Source organism: Herpailurus yagouaroundi, unplaced genomic scaffold, assembly GCF_014898765.1.
Source record: "Herpailurus yagouaroundi ecotype Mexico unplaced genomic scaffold, PumYag 67120, whole genome shotgun sequence".
Lineage (NCBI taxonomy): Eukaryota > Metazoa > Chordata > Mammalia > Carnivora > Felidae > Herpailurus > Herpailurus yagouaroundi.
The window spans coordinates 525,725-539,762 of record NW_024419969.1 but is presented as its reverse complement, the minus strand read 5'-3'; the positions used below and the strand labels follow the sequence as shown (position 1 = coordinate 539,762).

Sequence of the window (14,038 nt, the reverse complement as noted above, 5' to 3'; positions counted from 1 at the left end):
AAAATTACTTATTAAATTTACCGTGCAACAGTTTTTACTAACTCAAACACACAGACTGACACTCTCCCTCTCTCTCTCTCTCTCTCTCTCTCTCTCTCACAACAAATAAACAAATGTTAAAAATTAAGAAAAGAGTTATTAAGCACACTGGAGATTTCTCATTAGACCCTTCTCACTCTGCACTTAAGCTACCAGTTTGCTGATAAATAAAAGGTCAGAAAGGAGCATTTTATACCATTTTCTTGATAAATTTTAAAATTTTAGAAATCTGACCTTTCTTAGATTCTAAGAAAAAATTACAAGAGAATAAAAAGTGATCACACCCTGCCAATAAGAAAACTCTAAAGTACTGTTTAAAACTACCATGAAACAGTTTTTACTAAATCAAATATACTGACTGAAAACCCTCCAAAATTGGCATGTGATAATGTGTACCGATTTAAAAATAATTACATATGTAGTTATTATTATAATTTCATTCAATTTTTCGTATGTCATAAACACAGCATTTACCTGTATAGTCTCATTACCAATTCTGAAAATAGGAGGGAATTCATTTGCTGCTGAACATTTACAATTTTTGGCTCACCATAAAGATACAAAAGCTTGACTTATTACCAAGGTATAAGGACACTTAATTTTAGAATTCATACCATTTCTGACTTAAATTTTAAGTCAAATTTTTCTGTAAAGTACATTTGAAAACAAATGTGCATTCACTCACCAATTTTTAAAATTAAGTTAAAAAACAATTACTCCCTATCCTTTGAATTTGAACCTCTTCTTACTGCATAGACTAATTTCATAACATCTTGCATTCACTGTTATTTCACATGACATAACAGATTTCAAATAACACCATTTAAAATCAGGTTCCTAGATAATAATTAGAAATTTAGCATCACACTCTGTCCTTTATAATAAACACCTTCTCTTAATTACTTTAAAAGCAAATTTGTTCAGAAACTTACTTTTCACAAAAGTCATTGAGAACACCCCAATAATCTTCAGGAACAACAAACCATTCACAATCACCTGGACCAATATTTATGTTAACAGAACAGAAGTTGTTATTCTCTTGGTGACCTGAAAAGCAAAAGGGAAAAAAAAGTCATTATTACACTGTAAATTCAATAGGAGAAATGTGCCTTTAAATAACTAGGTTGTTTCAAGAGTGAAAAGTAAGTGGTTATAAAGCAGTGTATATCACACGATAAGCAATAAATACTACATATGATATTAATACTACTTCCTCCTCCATAAAGAACTCCCAATTCTTACGAACAGAATCAAAAAATTATTGAAGAGATAGGGTTTTCAAAATTTAACTCGGTCAGTTAGCAACATGCAACAACTCTACAGCTCTCATAAACATACCAATTTCATATTGGCATATATTATAAATGTTTCTGCCCACAGGTAGGTAAATATTATTCAGGCATGGAGATTTAAAATCTGAAAATTTGGGACACCATATAAAAACCAAAAAAAAATTAACAATTTTTTAACAAAAGATGTGTGAACAATCTTAATTTTTCAGAACACGTTTAAAGATCATGTCAGGATATAAACACTCTTATAGCAAGGTACTATATGTATGTCAGAACAGGAACAAAATCTCTACCAAACAAGGTAAATATAAAAAAAAATGTTACGTTGAATTATTCTGAGCAAACTAAAACATACTGCACATTTCCTTTAAAATATTTCACACGGAGGGCTCATTCAGTTAAGCATTTGACTTCAGCTCAGGCCATGGTCATTGTGGTTCGTGGGTCTGAACCCCATCTAGGCTGACAGCTTGGAGCCTGGAGCCTGCTTCAGATTCTGTCTCTATCCTCTCTATCCTCCCCTGCTCACACTTTCTCTTGAAAATGAATAAGTGTTAAAAAGAAAAAAAAAAAAAAGGAAATCTGACACAGTTCTACAGGATAATGCTATATAAATAAATAAAAAGTCCGAAGGAGTTATAGGCACATATGAGAAAGAGATAATCTATTAAGTTTGGTTCTCTCTCATAGATTTTAAAAGAAAAAAGATACTTCATTTCCTTTAATTTACTTCATTTTCCTACAGAATTTACTTTTATAAAATATCCCAAACTGGGTAATTGTCAAATTGAAATGAATTTGAATAGATTCTAATACCATATACACAAGAAAAAAAACCCCAAAAAACAAACCTTCAGATGTGAAACTGCTTAGTATTACAAAGATATTAGCGACAAAACAGGACCAAGATCCTTGTCTTGCTTCATTAATAACAATTCTCTTTTATCTCTTTCAAATTTATTCCCACTCATGATAAAGTATCACATAAGTGAATTTCCAATAATGGGCTGGGAATAAAAATTCCAACCAATGGGTTCCATCTACATCAAAATCTGTGAAGAGATTTTAAAAATACATGGAGATCTAGTCCTCAAAGGAGAGCCTGATTCAGCATTTTCTTCCAAAAAAGTTTTTCGCATATTTCAATGACCAAAGAAACTCGGGACCATAAGTCATTTATAAATAGGTAAGAACCTATTTCTTAAAAAGTTATTTGGGGCACCTGGATGACTCAGTAGGTTCAAGTCCGACTGCTGACTGAAGCTCAGGCCATGATCCCAAGGTCAAGAGATGGAGCCTGTATGCTTAAGATTCTCTTTCTTCCTCTGCCTTTTCCCCAGTAATGCATGTGTTTTTGTTTTCTAATTAATAAAAATAAAATTAGGGGATGCCAAACTATAGTGCATGGGCCAAACATCTGTTCCTGTGAGTAAAATTTTCATGGAACACATATATGCCATTGGTTTACATTTTCTCTATGGGTGTTTTTATTCTACAAAATCAGAATTAAACAGCTGTTAACAGAAATCTTACACACTCTCATTAGTTCACACTGCTTCTTGGTAAAGTGCTGTATTAAGACACTTATAACCCAAAACCATTTCAACTGACATATGAGTATGGAGACAGCTTGGTGGGACAAATGTGTGTGTCTGCAAATTGGGAGAGATAAAACGGGCAGCACAGGCTTGGAGGAGAGGGGAACCCTTCCGTGGAGAGACAAAAGAAGAGAAGAGAGGCTGTGGAAGTGTGGGACTGTATTTGGACAAGAGAAATAACTTGTCTGGACCATGGACTGGGGAACAAAGAATACAAAGAAAGCCAGTTTCTACTTTGAAAACGGCCTTAGGAGTGAAGATTGTGGAGTTTTCAGACTTGTGTGACTTTCTCACAGGACAGAGCTGACGTGGGTTGAGACTGGGGTGGAGGCAGCAGCCACTGAGCATGTAGCAATCTCAAGGGTACACTGGGATAGAACAGTCCTCTCCCTCCAGTACTGTGGGAAGAGTGGGAAGAGGAAATATTGCCCCCCTCCCCGCCTCAAGGACCAAAGACCCTGCCAGAGGCCCTTTGTCAGCTGGTCAGAGTGGCACTATTTCAGAACCAGGTTTGCACCAAGCGGAATCCTTTAGGACATTGGGTTTTGAATGCCAGCTGAGTGCCTAAGACTGGAGCAGGACAAACCAGCCACCTGTTCTACTCTGTGAGGGCTGCCTGAACAGCCTGGCTTGAGTCACCCAGTCCGGGAGGGGAGGAGACAGCAGGGTGTCTCCATTTTTCCCCCCATCACCAACACACTGGTGCTTCAGGGAAAATGACAGTGGCCCCCCGTGGAGGCGGGACATGCTTACACCAAACCTCACCCTCTCTGCCGGACAACTACATATTTATGGGGGTAGGGCTGACACTGACCAAACCAGACAGCCTCTGCTCCAGACCAGCATGGCCACCGGTCTCAGGCACCAACAGACAACTATCCTGTGGTTTTGCACTTTCTGATTTGAATTTTTGAATTTTAGTCAATTTTTATTTTACACACACACACATACACACACACACACACACACAATTTTTTTTTCTTGCTCTTGTTTTTTTAGTCAGGCATTTTTACTCTATTCTTTTTACACCTTTTCCATATCTCTTTCTTCTTTATTTTCCTCTCTGTCTTATGGTTTCTTTGATTCTCTGCCTGATCTTTTTTCCCACCATGTCATTTCTCTCTTTGTAGGGGATAAGGCTTCTACCACCCCCACCTTATTCATTTTTTTCCAGGGTTACTTCAGTGAACAAATCAAAGTCCACTTGGTCAAAGGTCCAAAACAATCCACCATGAGTACAGAGATAAAGCAACCACAGAGGTGACAACAGAGTGCATGCAACAGACACATGAAAAGACGCTCAATGTCACTCATCATCAGGCAAATACAAATCAAAACCACACTGGATACCACCTCACACCAATCAGAGTAGCTCAAATTAACAAATGAGGAAATAACAGACGTTGGCGAGGATGTGGAGAAATGGGAACCCTCTTGCACTCTTGGTGGGAACGCAAACTGGTGCAGCCACTTTGGAAAGCAGTATGGAAGTTCATCAAATAATTAAAAATACATCTACCCTATGACCCAGCAACAGAACTGCTAGGAATTTACCCAAGGGATACAGGAGTGCTGATCCATAGGCGCACATGCACCCCAATATTTACAGCAGCACTTTCAACAATAACCGTATTATGGAAGGAGCCTAAATGCCCATCAACTGATGAATGGATAAAGAAGATGTGGTTTATACATACAATGGAACACTACTTGGCTATGCGAAGAATCAAATCTTGCCATTTGCAATGATGTGGATGGAACTGGAGGGTATTATGTTAAGTGAAACAAGTCAACTAGAGGAAGACAGGTATCATATGTTTTCACTCATATGTGGAATTTGAGAAACCTAACAAAACACCATGGGGGAAGGAAAGGGGAAATATAGTTAAAAACAGACAGGGAGGCAAACCATAAGAGACTCTTAAATAAAGAGAACAAACTGACGTTTGCTGGAAGGGAGGTGAGTGGGAGATCTAGACTGGTGATGATGACCACTGAGGAGGACACTTGTTGGGATGAGAATTGGGTGTTGTGTAAGTGATGAATCCTGGCAATCTACTCCTGAAGCTAAGAGTACACTGTATACACTGTATGTTAGCTAACCTGAAAATAAATTATATTGAAATAAACAGACTTAAAAAATAAAAATTAACATATGTATCACATACTTCAACACTACATTAAAAAAATGACAAATGTATATCCATCATATTAAAGCAAGGAAAGTGAAGTGCAAGTGGTAGTGCAAATGTTTTTCTCCATTTCATACGAAAGCACTGTATTTACTGAAGGATGTTCTTGCTGCACTAAAAAAACACTGTACACTGAAATTATCAAAGTGATCACTACAAATTTATCTATCTCACAGGAAAACAATGCGCAGAATAATTAGAAAATGTAAAAATGCAGTATGTCATAAAACTTTTCATAAATACTTTAAAAAAAAAGAAAAAAAATAGAGTCCAAAATCAAAGTCAGTCTCTGGCCAAACAAAAGTGGTGTACAGACAGCTGAGTTATTACATTGTGTTTCACTACAGCAATTAAATACTTCTAGAGAAAATAAAATGGTTCCAGACTATTAAGACTTTTGTTGAAACAGGTAACTCAATGAAGATGTTGAAAGCAGTACCAACAGTCAATTTTTTAAAAAGGTAAATAATTTTAGGTAGTTTTTCTTGCCCGTTAACAGGTGAACAGACTTTACTAAATGGCATTTGCTAAGTGGTATTTTAACTAACTGATCTTGATGCATCAACACCAAATGTACTTAAGTACTGAAGGATTAGTTTTTTATAAGTAATCTTTCCAGGACAAACTAGAGTGCGAATATTTTCAAAGAAGTTGAAAAACATTAAATCCTCCAAGAATGGAATCCAATCAGATGTCTTACAAATAATGGTGGAGAAAATGTACAAAGGCAGACAAGCATTTACATGGACATACTAACAAAGTCTGTTAAAACATAAAGTGCTTAGTGTCTATTGTTATTCACTGTGTTATTCACTGGGAGATACTTGATTGTGTGCCACTCTTCAGTTTTAAAGACTAAATGAATATTAGCTATATGAATTTTTCTCTGAAACAGAAGCCAAACACTGTGACCTGCTATGATATGGCAGTAGTGAAGAAATAGTAGTGAAGTCATTATTATAATCTTTAGAGCTGTCAGGGTTGGGCCTCAACACTTTCTGCGTAAGAACCAACCATCAGCTACTGTAACTGAATAGTGACAGGTCATGAAAAGTTTGTTAAAGTCATCAAAATGTTTCTTTAAAAAGTCAACCTTGGGGCGCCTGGGTGGCGCAGTCGGTTAAGCGTCCGACTTCAGCCAGGTCACGATCTCGCAGTCCGTGAGTTCGAGCCCCGCATCAGGCTCTGGGCTGATGGCTCAGAGCCTGGAGCCTGTTTCCGATTCTGTGTCTCCCTCTCTCCCTGCCCCTCCCCTGTTCATGCTCTGTCTCTCTCTGTCCCAAAAATAAATAAACGTTGAAAAAAAAAAAAAATAAAATTTGAAATTAAAAAAAAAAAAAAAAAAGTCAACCTAAAATTACAAAGGAAAACCTGTATTACAATAAAGTCATTTGCAATTTATTTTTTTAATAGGACGTATTAGCTAGGTGTTTTATACATTTTCTGTGCTTTTAAAACCTGAACAATAGGGGTCCCTGGGTGACTCAGTTAAGCCTCTGGCTTCAACTCAGGTCATGATCTCAGATCTCAGTCTGTGGGTTGAGCCCCACGTCGGGCTCTGGGCTGACAGCGTGGACCCTGGAGACCGCTTCGGATTCTATGTTTCCCTCTCTCTCTGCTCCTCCCCTGCTCATGCTGTGTCTCTGGGTCTCTCAAAAATAAATACACAAATAACTGAACAGAAGCTAACAACGTTTTCAAGTTATCAATCAATGCAGTGTAAAAAAATTCCCATCTGCAAAAGTCCATTTACAAATGAGAAGATTCTAGCTGACTTTCAATTAGAAAGGATTAATTCTAATGCAATAAAACATCTAAGTAAGATGTCAAGTAAAAGAACCATAACAGAATTCAGTAAATGCCTTACACCTAAGTAAGATATTCAATAAAATATGCTTACACATTGACAACAGTATTTGGCAATACCTATTTTATGTGAAAATATATTATTTTAAGGATGACATACATAAGATCTAATTACAGAATAGCTTTTATAGATACACACTTGTAGTTCATTCTGATGACAAGGAATGGTAATCTTAAGCCCCAATAAGGTGAAATTTTATTCTCCCATCAGAAGAAAAACCTTCCTGTACTCATTATGTATTTTCACTCTTGTAAAAAAAAAAAAAAATCACAGAAACATTTTTTTCTATTATACAAGTACTTACGAAATATCCTCTATTATACCTCGGGGCTTAGAGCCTAAAATACTACCATCTTAAAGAAGTTTCATGGCTCCTGCATTAGCAAATTTCTGAATTACATTTTTAAAAATTGTAACATAATTGTATAGAACAGAAAATATCGGTGCATTATATAGTTCAAGTATTTTCAATGAAATTTATATTATATATAGTAAGAATAATAATTGATTACGGTATAACTCTTAGTTGTAATTGCAGTGAAAACAATTTGGCAAACTCTGAGCTTGTAATCAATGGGATAAAGACAAAGCCTTTATTGCTTTAAGCTCCTTTACTCACTTAAGTGATTAACTGCCTCCTTCCCCGGATAAATTTTTTGGATTATTCTCGTGTTTACATACTAAATAGATTAAAACAAAAACAAAAACAACAACACATAGAGGAAACTACTCTGAGTTCAATAATTACAAATATTTTGAACTATGAGAAATCTTTAAAAAATCCTTTGGCAGTATTTAATTATACATGGGAAGAAACTGGTTTTATGTGTGTTTCATATTTGAATCTTTTTTAATTATGCAAGATGTATTAGTTCACAAAAATAACCTGGTGTTCGACTCCCTGGAACTTTCATGTATAGCTGAACTGTGTTCATGCCCAGCACAGTATGACCAAGGTGGCTTAGAAGGTTTCCTGCTGATACCACACGCACAAAAGCAGGAAGTTTAGTTAGCTCATGTAGCTGCAATTTCCACCTGAAATAAAGTAACAGATCAAAAGTGTCACCTAGTGAGAATTAACCAGATATGTGAAAATACTTGTTCCAATCAGAAACACATTTAAATCTCTAAGTATTATCCTTAAGGTTAGCATTAGTAATGTATAAACTATACCAAAGAAAAGTTTCCAAAATAACTGACGATTGTTAAAAAATGAAATCATAAAATTTGTAAGTTTAGTAATGAAACAATTTTTATTTTCTAATTTTTAAATTTAATGTTTCAACAGTCCTCAGTAACAAAAATCTAATCGTAAAACTTAGCAAAAATCATTTCAGAATGCTATTATTTTTAACTAAGAGTTATATGCTAGCATAAATAACAAAAAGAATGATGCTAAACAACAGTTAAAAGAAAAATGTGAAACCAGGGAATTTCCAAACTTGTTATCTTAGCTGTACTTCATCAAAATAGAGCTGGTAAACTTACTTTTTGTCATCGGAAAGGTCAATATTGGTTCCAAATTTTATGGTTTTAAAAGGTCCTTTCCTTCTTCTTCCAGAACTTTAAAAAAAAAAATTTTTTTTAAAGAATAGTAAATTCCTGAATTTTGGACAGAAATACTGAATGAACACTAAAAGCTACTTACGAATCTGAAGATACGGATTCAGTATCTGAATAATCTTTATGTTGCATTCTTTTTTCATTTTCTTCCTATAGATTAGAAAAACATTCTTAGTACCTATTTCAGGCTAGTATTTCCATTACGTAAGTTAATAAAATATTTTTTCTACATGAGCACCACAGTTTCAAACTAAGCTTCTATAGGTATACTTCACCAAAAAAATCTTCAGTGTCCACACTAAATAAAATGCCAATGGCATGGTACTCAACCTCCTCCATCATTTATGAAATTCATATTATAAATGTCAGGTATTACATAAATAAGAAAAACATATACCAATTCTATTTTTATTGTGGACCATCAGAGGTCTCTTAAAAATAGCAAATGAATTTTATTTTAAGCAATCTCAAGGAAATTTTAGAGAGAACAGAAAAACAAAACAAAAATAATATTAAAAATGTGGCATTTTTTTAGGAAAAAAAAAATTCCGGAAGCACATGCTAACCCTAAACAACAAGACTTTATTCCCTATTTCAAAAGCAAAAAGTAGGGGCACCTGGGTGGCGCAGTCGGTTGAGCGTCCGACTTCAGCCAGGTCACGATCTCGCGGTCCGTGAGTTCGAGCCCCACGTCAGGCTCTGGGCTGATGACTCAGAGCCTGGAGCCTGTTTCCGATTCTGTGTCTCCCCCTCTCCCGGCCCCTCCCCCGTTCATGCTCTGTCTCTCTCTGTCCCAAAAATAAAATAAACGTTGAAAAAAAAAAATTAAAAAAAAAAAAAAGCAAAAAGTAAAATTTATTTCCCTATGACACTTTCCTGAAATGAAATTTATAGTTGTTTTTAAAGTTGCCACAAATTCTAAGAGATAGTGAAAATAACACAAAAAACAAAATTAGGGTACAAGGGTATTAAACTTTTTTATAAGTGTCAAGGAGCAAAACACATCCCAACCCAGAAATGTGTGTTTTCACACAAGTACAAATGTTCTATAGGTACACATGGTAAGAAAACATAAGATTTACCATTTTTTAAAAGATTTACCATATTATATTATGATTTTGTGTAGACATCCTGATCTAGCCTGTGTGGATTATAGTAGCAAAATAAAGGGCATATATAAAAATTGTTTATAGTCTAATTTTTTGAGACAACACATGTACCTAAACAATAAAACACATAGTACTAGGAAGGAACTTAAAAGCTGAATAAAAATTCATGATGCTTTTCGGACAAAGGTTGCTATATAAATCAATACAGAAATGACAAGTAGAAATGCACACTGAAAAGAATGAAATTGGATCCCTACTTTTTACCATATAAAAAAATTAATCCAGAATAGATCAATGACATAAAATTCTTACTATAAAATTCTAAAAATAAAACCTAAGAGAACTCTGTACAAGCACAAATTGGTCAATGATTTCTTACCTATGATAACAAAGATAAAGGAATCAAAGTAAGTAATAATTCATCAAAAATAAATCATGTGCTTCGAAGGAGACCATTAAAAAAGTGAAAAGATAACCAGTGAACGGGGAAGTTTCTGCAAATTAAATACTCGTGAAAGTATTTGGATAAGCCTGTAAGAAGTTCAGAAGGAGCCACTCTGTCCTAGTAACTTACTAAAAAGGTGAACAAACCTAAAAATCAACTATTGTCAGATGAGAAAATGAAGTGAGGACACTTCCAACCCTGAAGTCAGGTGAATAACAAAAATCTTAACAGGAGAACAGATCTCCACAGATAACAATACTGTGCCAGTAAAAACTTAATGTAATTGGAAATTTGGCAAACACTCAATGTTGACACGTCTCAGAATTAAAAACTCCAATAAAGCACATTAACCAAAATGGGAGTAGGAGTGAGAAGAGGTGGCATGCTCCATGCTGTCAACAGCTAAACATTAAGAACAGGACACACTGAAGAGGGTGGGAAGGGTGGGGTGGAGGCAGGATGGAGAGTCAAACCCACAGGGCTGTCTATGGGACAGTGGGACACTTTAGGCACAAAGACGAGAGAGGGAGAGTGTAAACCTCCATACCAGGCATAGGGAACCCACAGGTGGAACGAGTAGCTCCAGATATTTGGGTTTAAAAAAACCAGAGGAGCTTAACACTGGGTGAAGTAACACCTGGGATTTTAAAAGTGAGTGGGCTGGGCTCTAGGAGAGCTGAGACAATGACGGAAAACTGGGAACCAACCTATCCTTAAAGACAGGACAACAAAAGCTCTTATAGCACAAAAGCAGCAATTTTAAAAGTTCCTGTGGTATACTAGAGGGAGATCTGTTCACTAATCACAGAAGTGTGCTGGAAGGGCAGTGATCTTTAGAGGTTATCCCCAGTACAGAAGAGACCTGGAAAGCCTCATTTACCTCCCTCATCCAGGTACACAGACACCTCTGGGAACTAGCACAGTGTGAACACTCCACCTAGCTTGCTAAAAGTGTGACCTGCCCCCAGGGCTTTCTGTGGACATGCATACAGCCTAAGTAGGAGGCTCCTCAGCACTCTCACAGCATACAGGTACAAACCTTGCTATTACTGTGTGCCCCATCCCTGTATTATTTTGTGAACTTGACCTCTGCAGGAATCCATCCCAAGTGGTACCACAAGCCTGGCAGTGAGCAAAGAGACCCAAATGGCGCCAAACCATCCTAAACGGACTCCTGCCCTAGGGAGAAGGAAAGATAACCAATCACACAGGCCAGTCTTGCTGCCCCAGCAGTGGGCTTGGGGCAGATATCAGGTCTGACTACAGGCTTGCCTATCAACTAAAGCTTCTTAGGCCACAGCAAAAACAGTGCCCTATAGTTCAGTGGTATTGCATCTCTGGTAGATGCTAGGTCTGACTCAACTCGCAGCCAAGGCAGCCCCAGATGAGCACACCAATAACAAAGGGACTAAAGCCAGCCCACACGAGGCAATCAGAGCCATTGCAGACACCTGGACTGAAGGCAAACACAGCTCAGCTACAAGAGTACAGGAGATTCTCCAGGTGCAGATTCTGGGGAACAGGTGACAGTGCAATGCAGGGCACTACAGAACTCTTCTGGTAAGGACACCACTTTCAAGAGCATGAGATGTAGCTGACGTTCCTAACACAGAGAAACAGACATGGAGAAGGAGACAAAATGAGGACATAGAGAAATATGTCCCAAGTGAAAGATGATGACAAATATCACAGCAAGAGAGCTAAACAAAACAAACGTAAGAATTTTTGTCTGATAGAGAATTTAAAGTAATCGTCATAAAGATAATCACTGCATTTGAGAAAAGAGTGGAAGATCTCACTGGGACCTTCAACAAAGAGACAAAAACATAAAAAGGAACCAATCAATAACTGAATATTAAATATGTAACTCAATTACTGAAGTTAAAAATATTATGAGACTGAATGAACAGTTGACTGGTGGAAGCATAGGAACAGATCAGAACTGGAGGACACAGTAATCAGAAGCAATCAAGCTGAACAGGAGAGTGAAAATGAATAATACAAAATGAGAACAGATCAAAGGAACTCAGTGACATCATCAAGCATAAAAACATTAGCACTTTAGGGATCCCCAAGTGAAAAGATAGAAAAGGGGACAGAAAATTTATTTGAAGAAATATTAGCTGAAAACTTACCCTAAGTTTTCACCCAGGTCCAGGAAGCACTGAAAACTCCCATCAGAATAACCCAAAGAAGTCCAAACCAAGACACACAGAAATTAAAATGCAAAAAGTACTGATAAAGAAAGAATTTTAGAAGCAACAAGAGAAAAGGAAGCAGTTACATACAAGGGAAACCCCAAAAAGCTACAAGCTGATCTCTACAAGCCAGAAGGGAGTGCTGTGATATATTCAAAGTGCTAAAGAAAAAACCTGCAGCCAAAAATACTCTATCCAACAAGGCTGTGATTCAGGACAGAAGCAGAGATGAAGGTTTTCCAGACAAACAAAAGTTAAAGGAATTCATAAACGTTGCCTTAGCAACGTTACACGAAACATTAAAGGGGATTCTTTGAGTGGAAAAGAAAGATCACAGGCAGGAGTAAAAAAAGAAGGAAACACAAAAACAGTAAAATTAAGTATTATCTGTAAAAATCAGTTGAAGAGATTTACAAAATACAAAGATGAAATATATGACACTACATACCTAAATAAAATGTGGAAGAGAGAGGAGTAAAAATTTAAAAATTTTAACATTTATTTATTTTTTAAAGAGTGAGAGAGAGGGGCGCCTGGGTGGCGCAGTCGGTTAAGCGTCCGACTTCAGCCAGGTCACGATCTCGCGGTCCGTGAGTTCGAGCCCCATGTCGGGCTCTGGGCTGATGGCTCACAGCCTGGAGCCTGTTTCTGATTCTGTGTCTCCCTCTCTCTCTGCCCCTCGTCCGTTCATGCTCTGTCTCTCTCTGTCCCAAAAATAAAAATAAACGTTGAATAAAGAGTGAGAGAGAGAAAGAGTGCAAATGGGGGTGGGGGGGCAGAAAGGAAGACACAGAATCTGAAGCAGCCTCCAGGCTCTGAGCTGTCAGCACACACCCTGACACGGGCTTGAACTCAGAATGGCAACATCATGGCCTGAGCTGAAGTTGGATGCTCAACTGACTGAGCCACCTACGTGCCCCAAAATTAGTGCTTTTAGAATGGGTTGAAACTTAAGTCATCATCAAAAAAGAAAAAAACAGATAAACTCAATTCTGCAAAACAAACTGATGGTTACCTAGAGGGGAGGCTGGCTGGAATAGGTGATGGAGGTTAAGAGTACACTTAGCATGAGGAGTACTAACTAATGTACAGAATTGTTGACCCACTATACTGTACACCCAAACTAATGTAACTTTATGTTTATTACACTGGAATTTGAAAAACCTACTTCTTAGTAACTTTCAAATAGGCAATACAGTGTTATTAATCATAATCACCATACCATATAATACACCCCTAGAACTTACTTATGACCTAAAGTTTGTACTTTCTCATCCTCTTCACCTATTTTCCTTATCTCTTGACCAATCCTGTTTTTTGTAAGGTTTTCTTTCTTTTCAGATTTCACAGAAGTGGCATCACACACTATTAATGATTTTCTGTCTTACTCCACTTACATAATGCCGTAAAGATCCACTCTGGTTTTTGCAAATGGCAGGCTTTCCTTCATAATTTTAATGTTTTGTTTATCTTTGACAGAGAGAGAGAGTGCAAGCAGGCGAGGGGCTAAGACAGAAAGACACAAGAATCTGAAGCAGGCTACAGGTTCTGAGCTGTCAGCAAAGAGCCCTATGCAGGGCTCAAACTTGTGAACCATGAGATCATGACCTCCGCGGAAGTCAGATGCCACCCAGGTGCCCCTTTCCTACTTTTATTTTATTTTATTTTATTTTATTTTATTTTATTTTATTTATTTTATTTTATTTTATTTTATTTTATTTTATTATTTTATTTT

General features: G+C 36.9%; 1 protein-coding gene across 5 annotated transcripts in view; it reads right to left on the bottom strand.

The window, feature by feature from the left end:
- Positions 1-14,038, bottom strand: part of LOC121024775 (lysine-specific demethylase 6A-like) — a 100,625-nt gene that overhangs the window by 19,910 nt on the left and 66,677 nt on the right. For all 5 annotated transcript variants that reach the window (XM_040467004.1, XM_040467005.1, XM_040467007.1 and 2 more), the window contains 4 exons: positions 8,637-8,701; positions 8,477-8,551; positions 7,875-8,023; positions 972-1,086 (listed from right to left, as the gene is read on the bottom strand). In XM_040467004.1, coding sequence (XP_040322938.1) covers positions 972-1,086; positions 7,875-8,023; positions 8,477-8,551; positions 8,637-8,701 — 404 coding nt within the window. The remainder of the gene's footprint in view (positions 1-971; positions 1,087-7,874; positions 8,024-8,476; positions 8,552-8,636; positions 8,702-14,038) is intronic.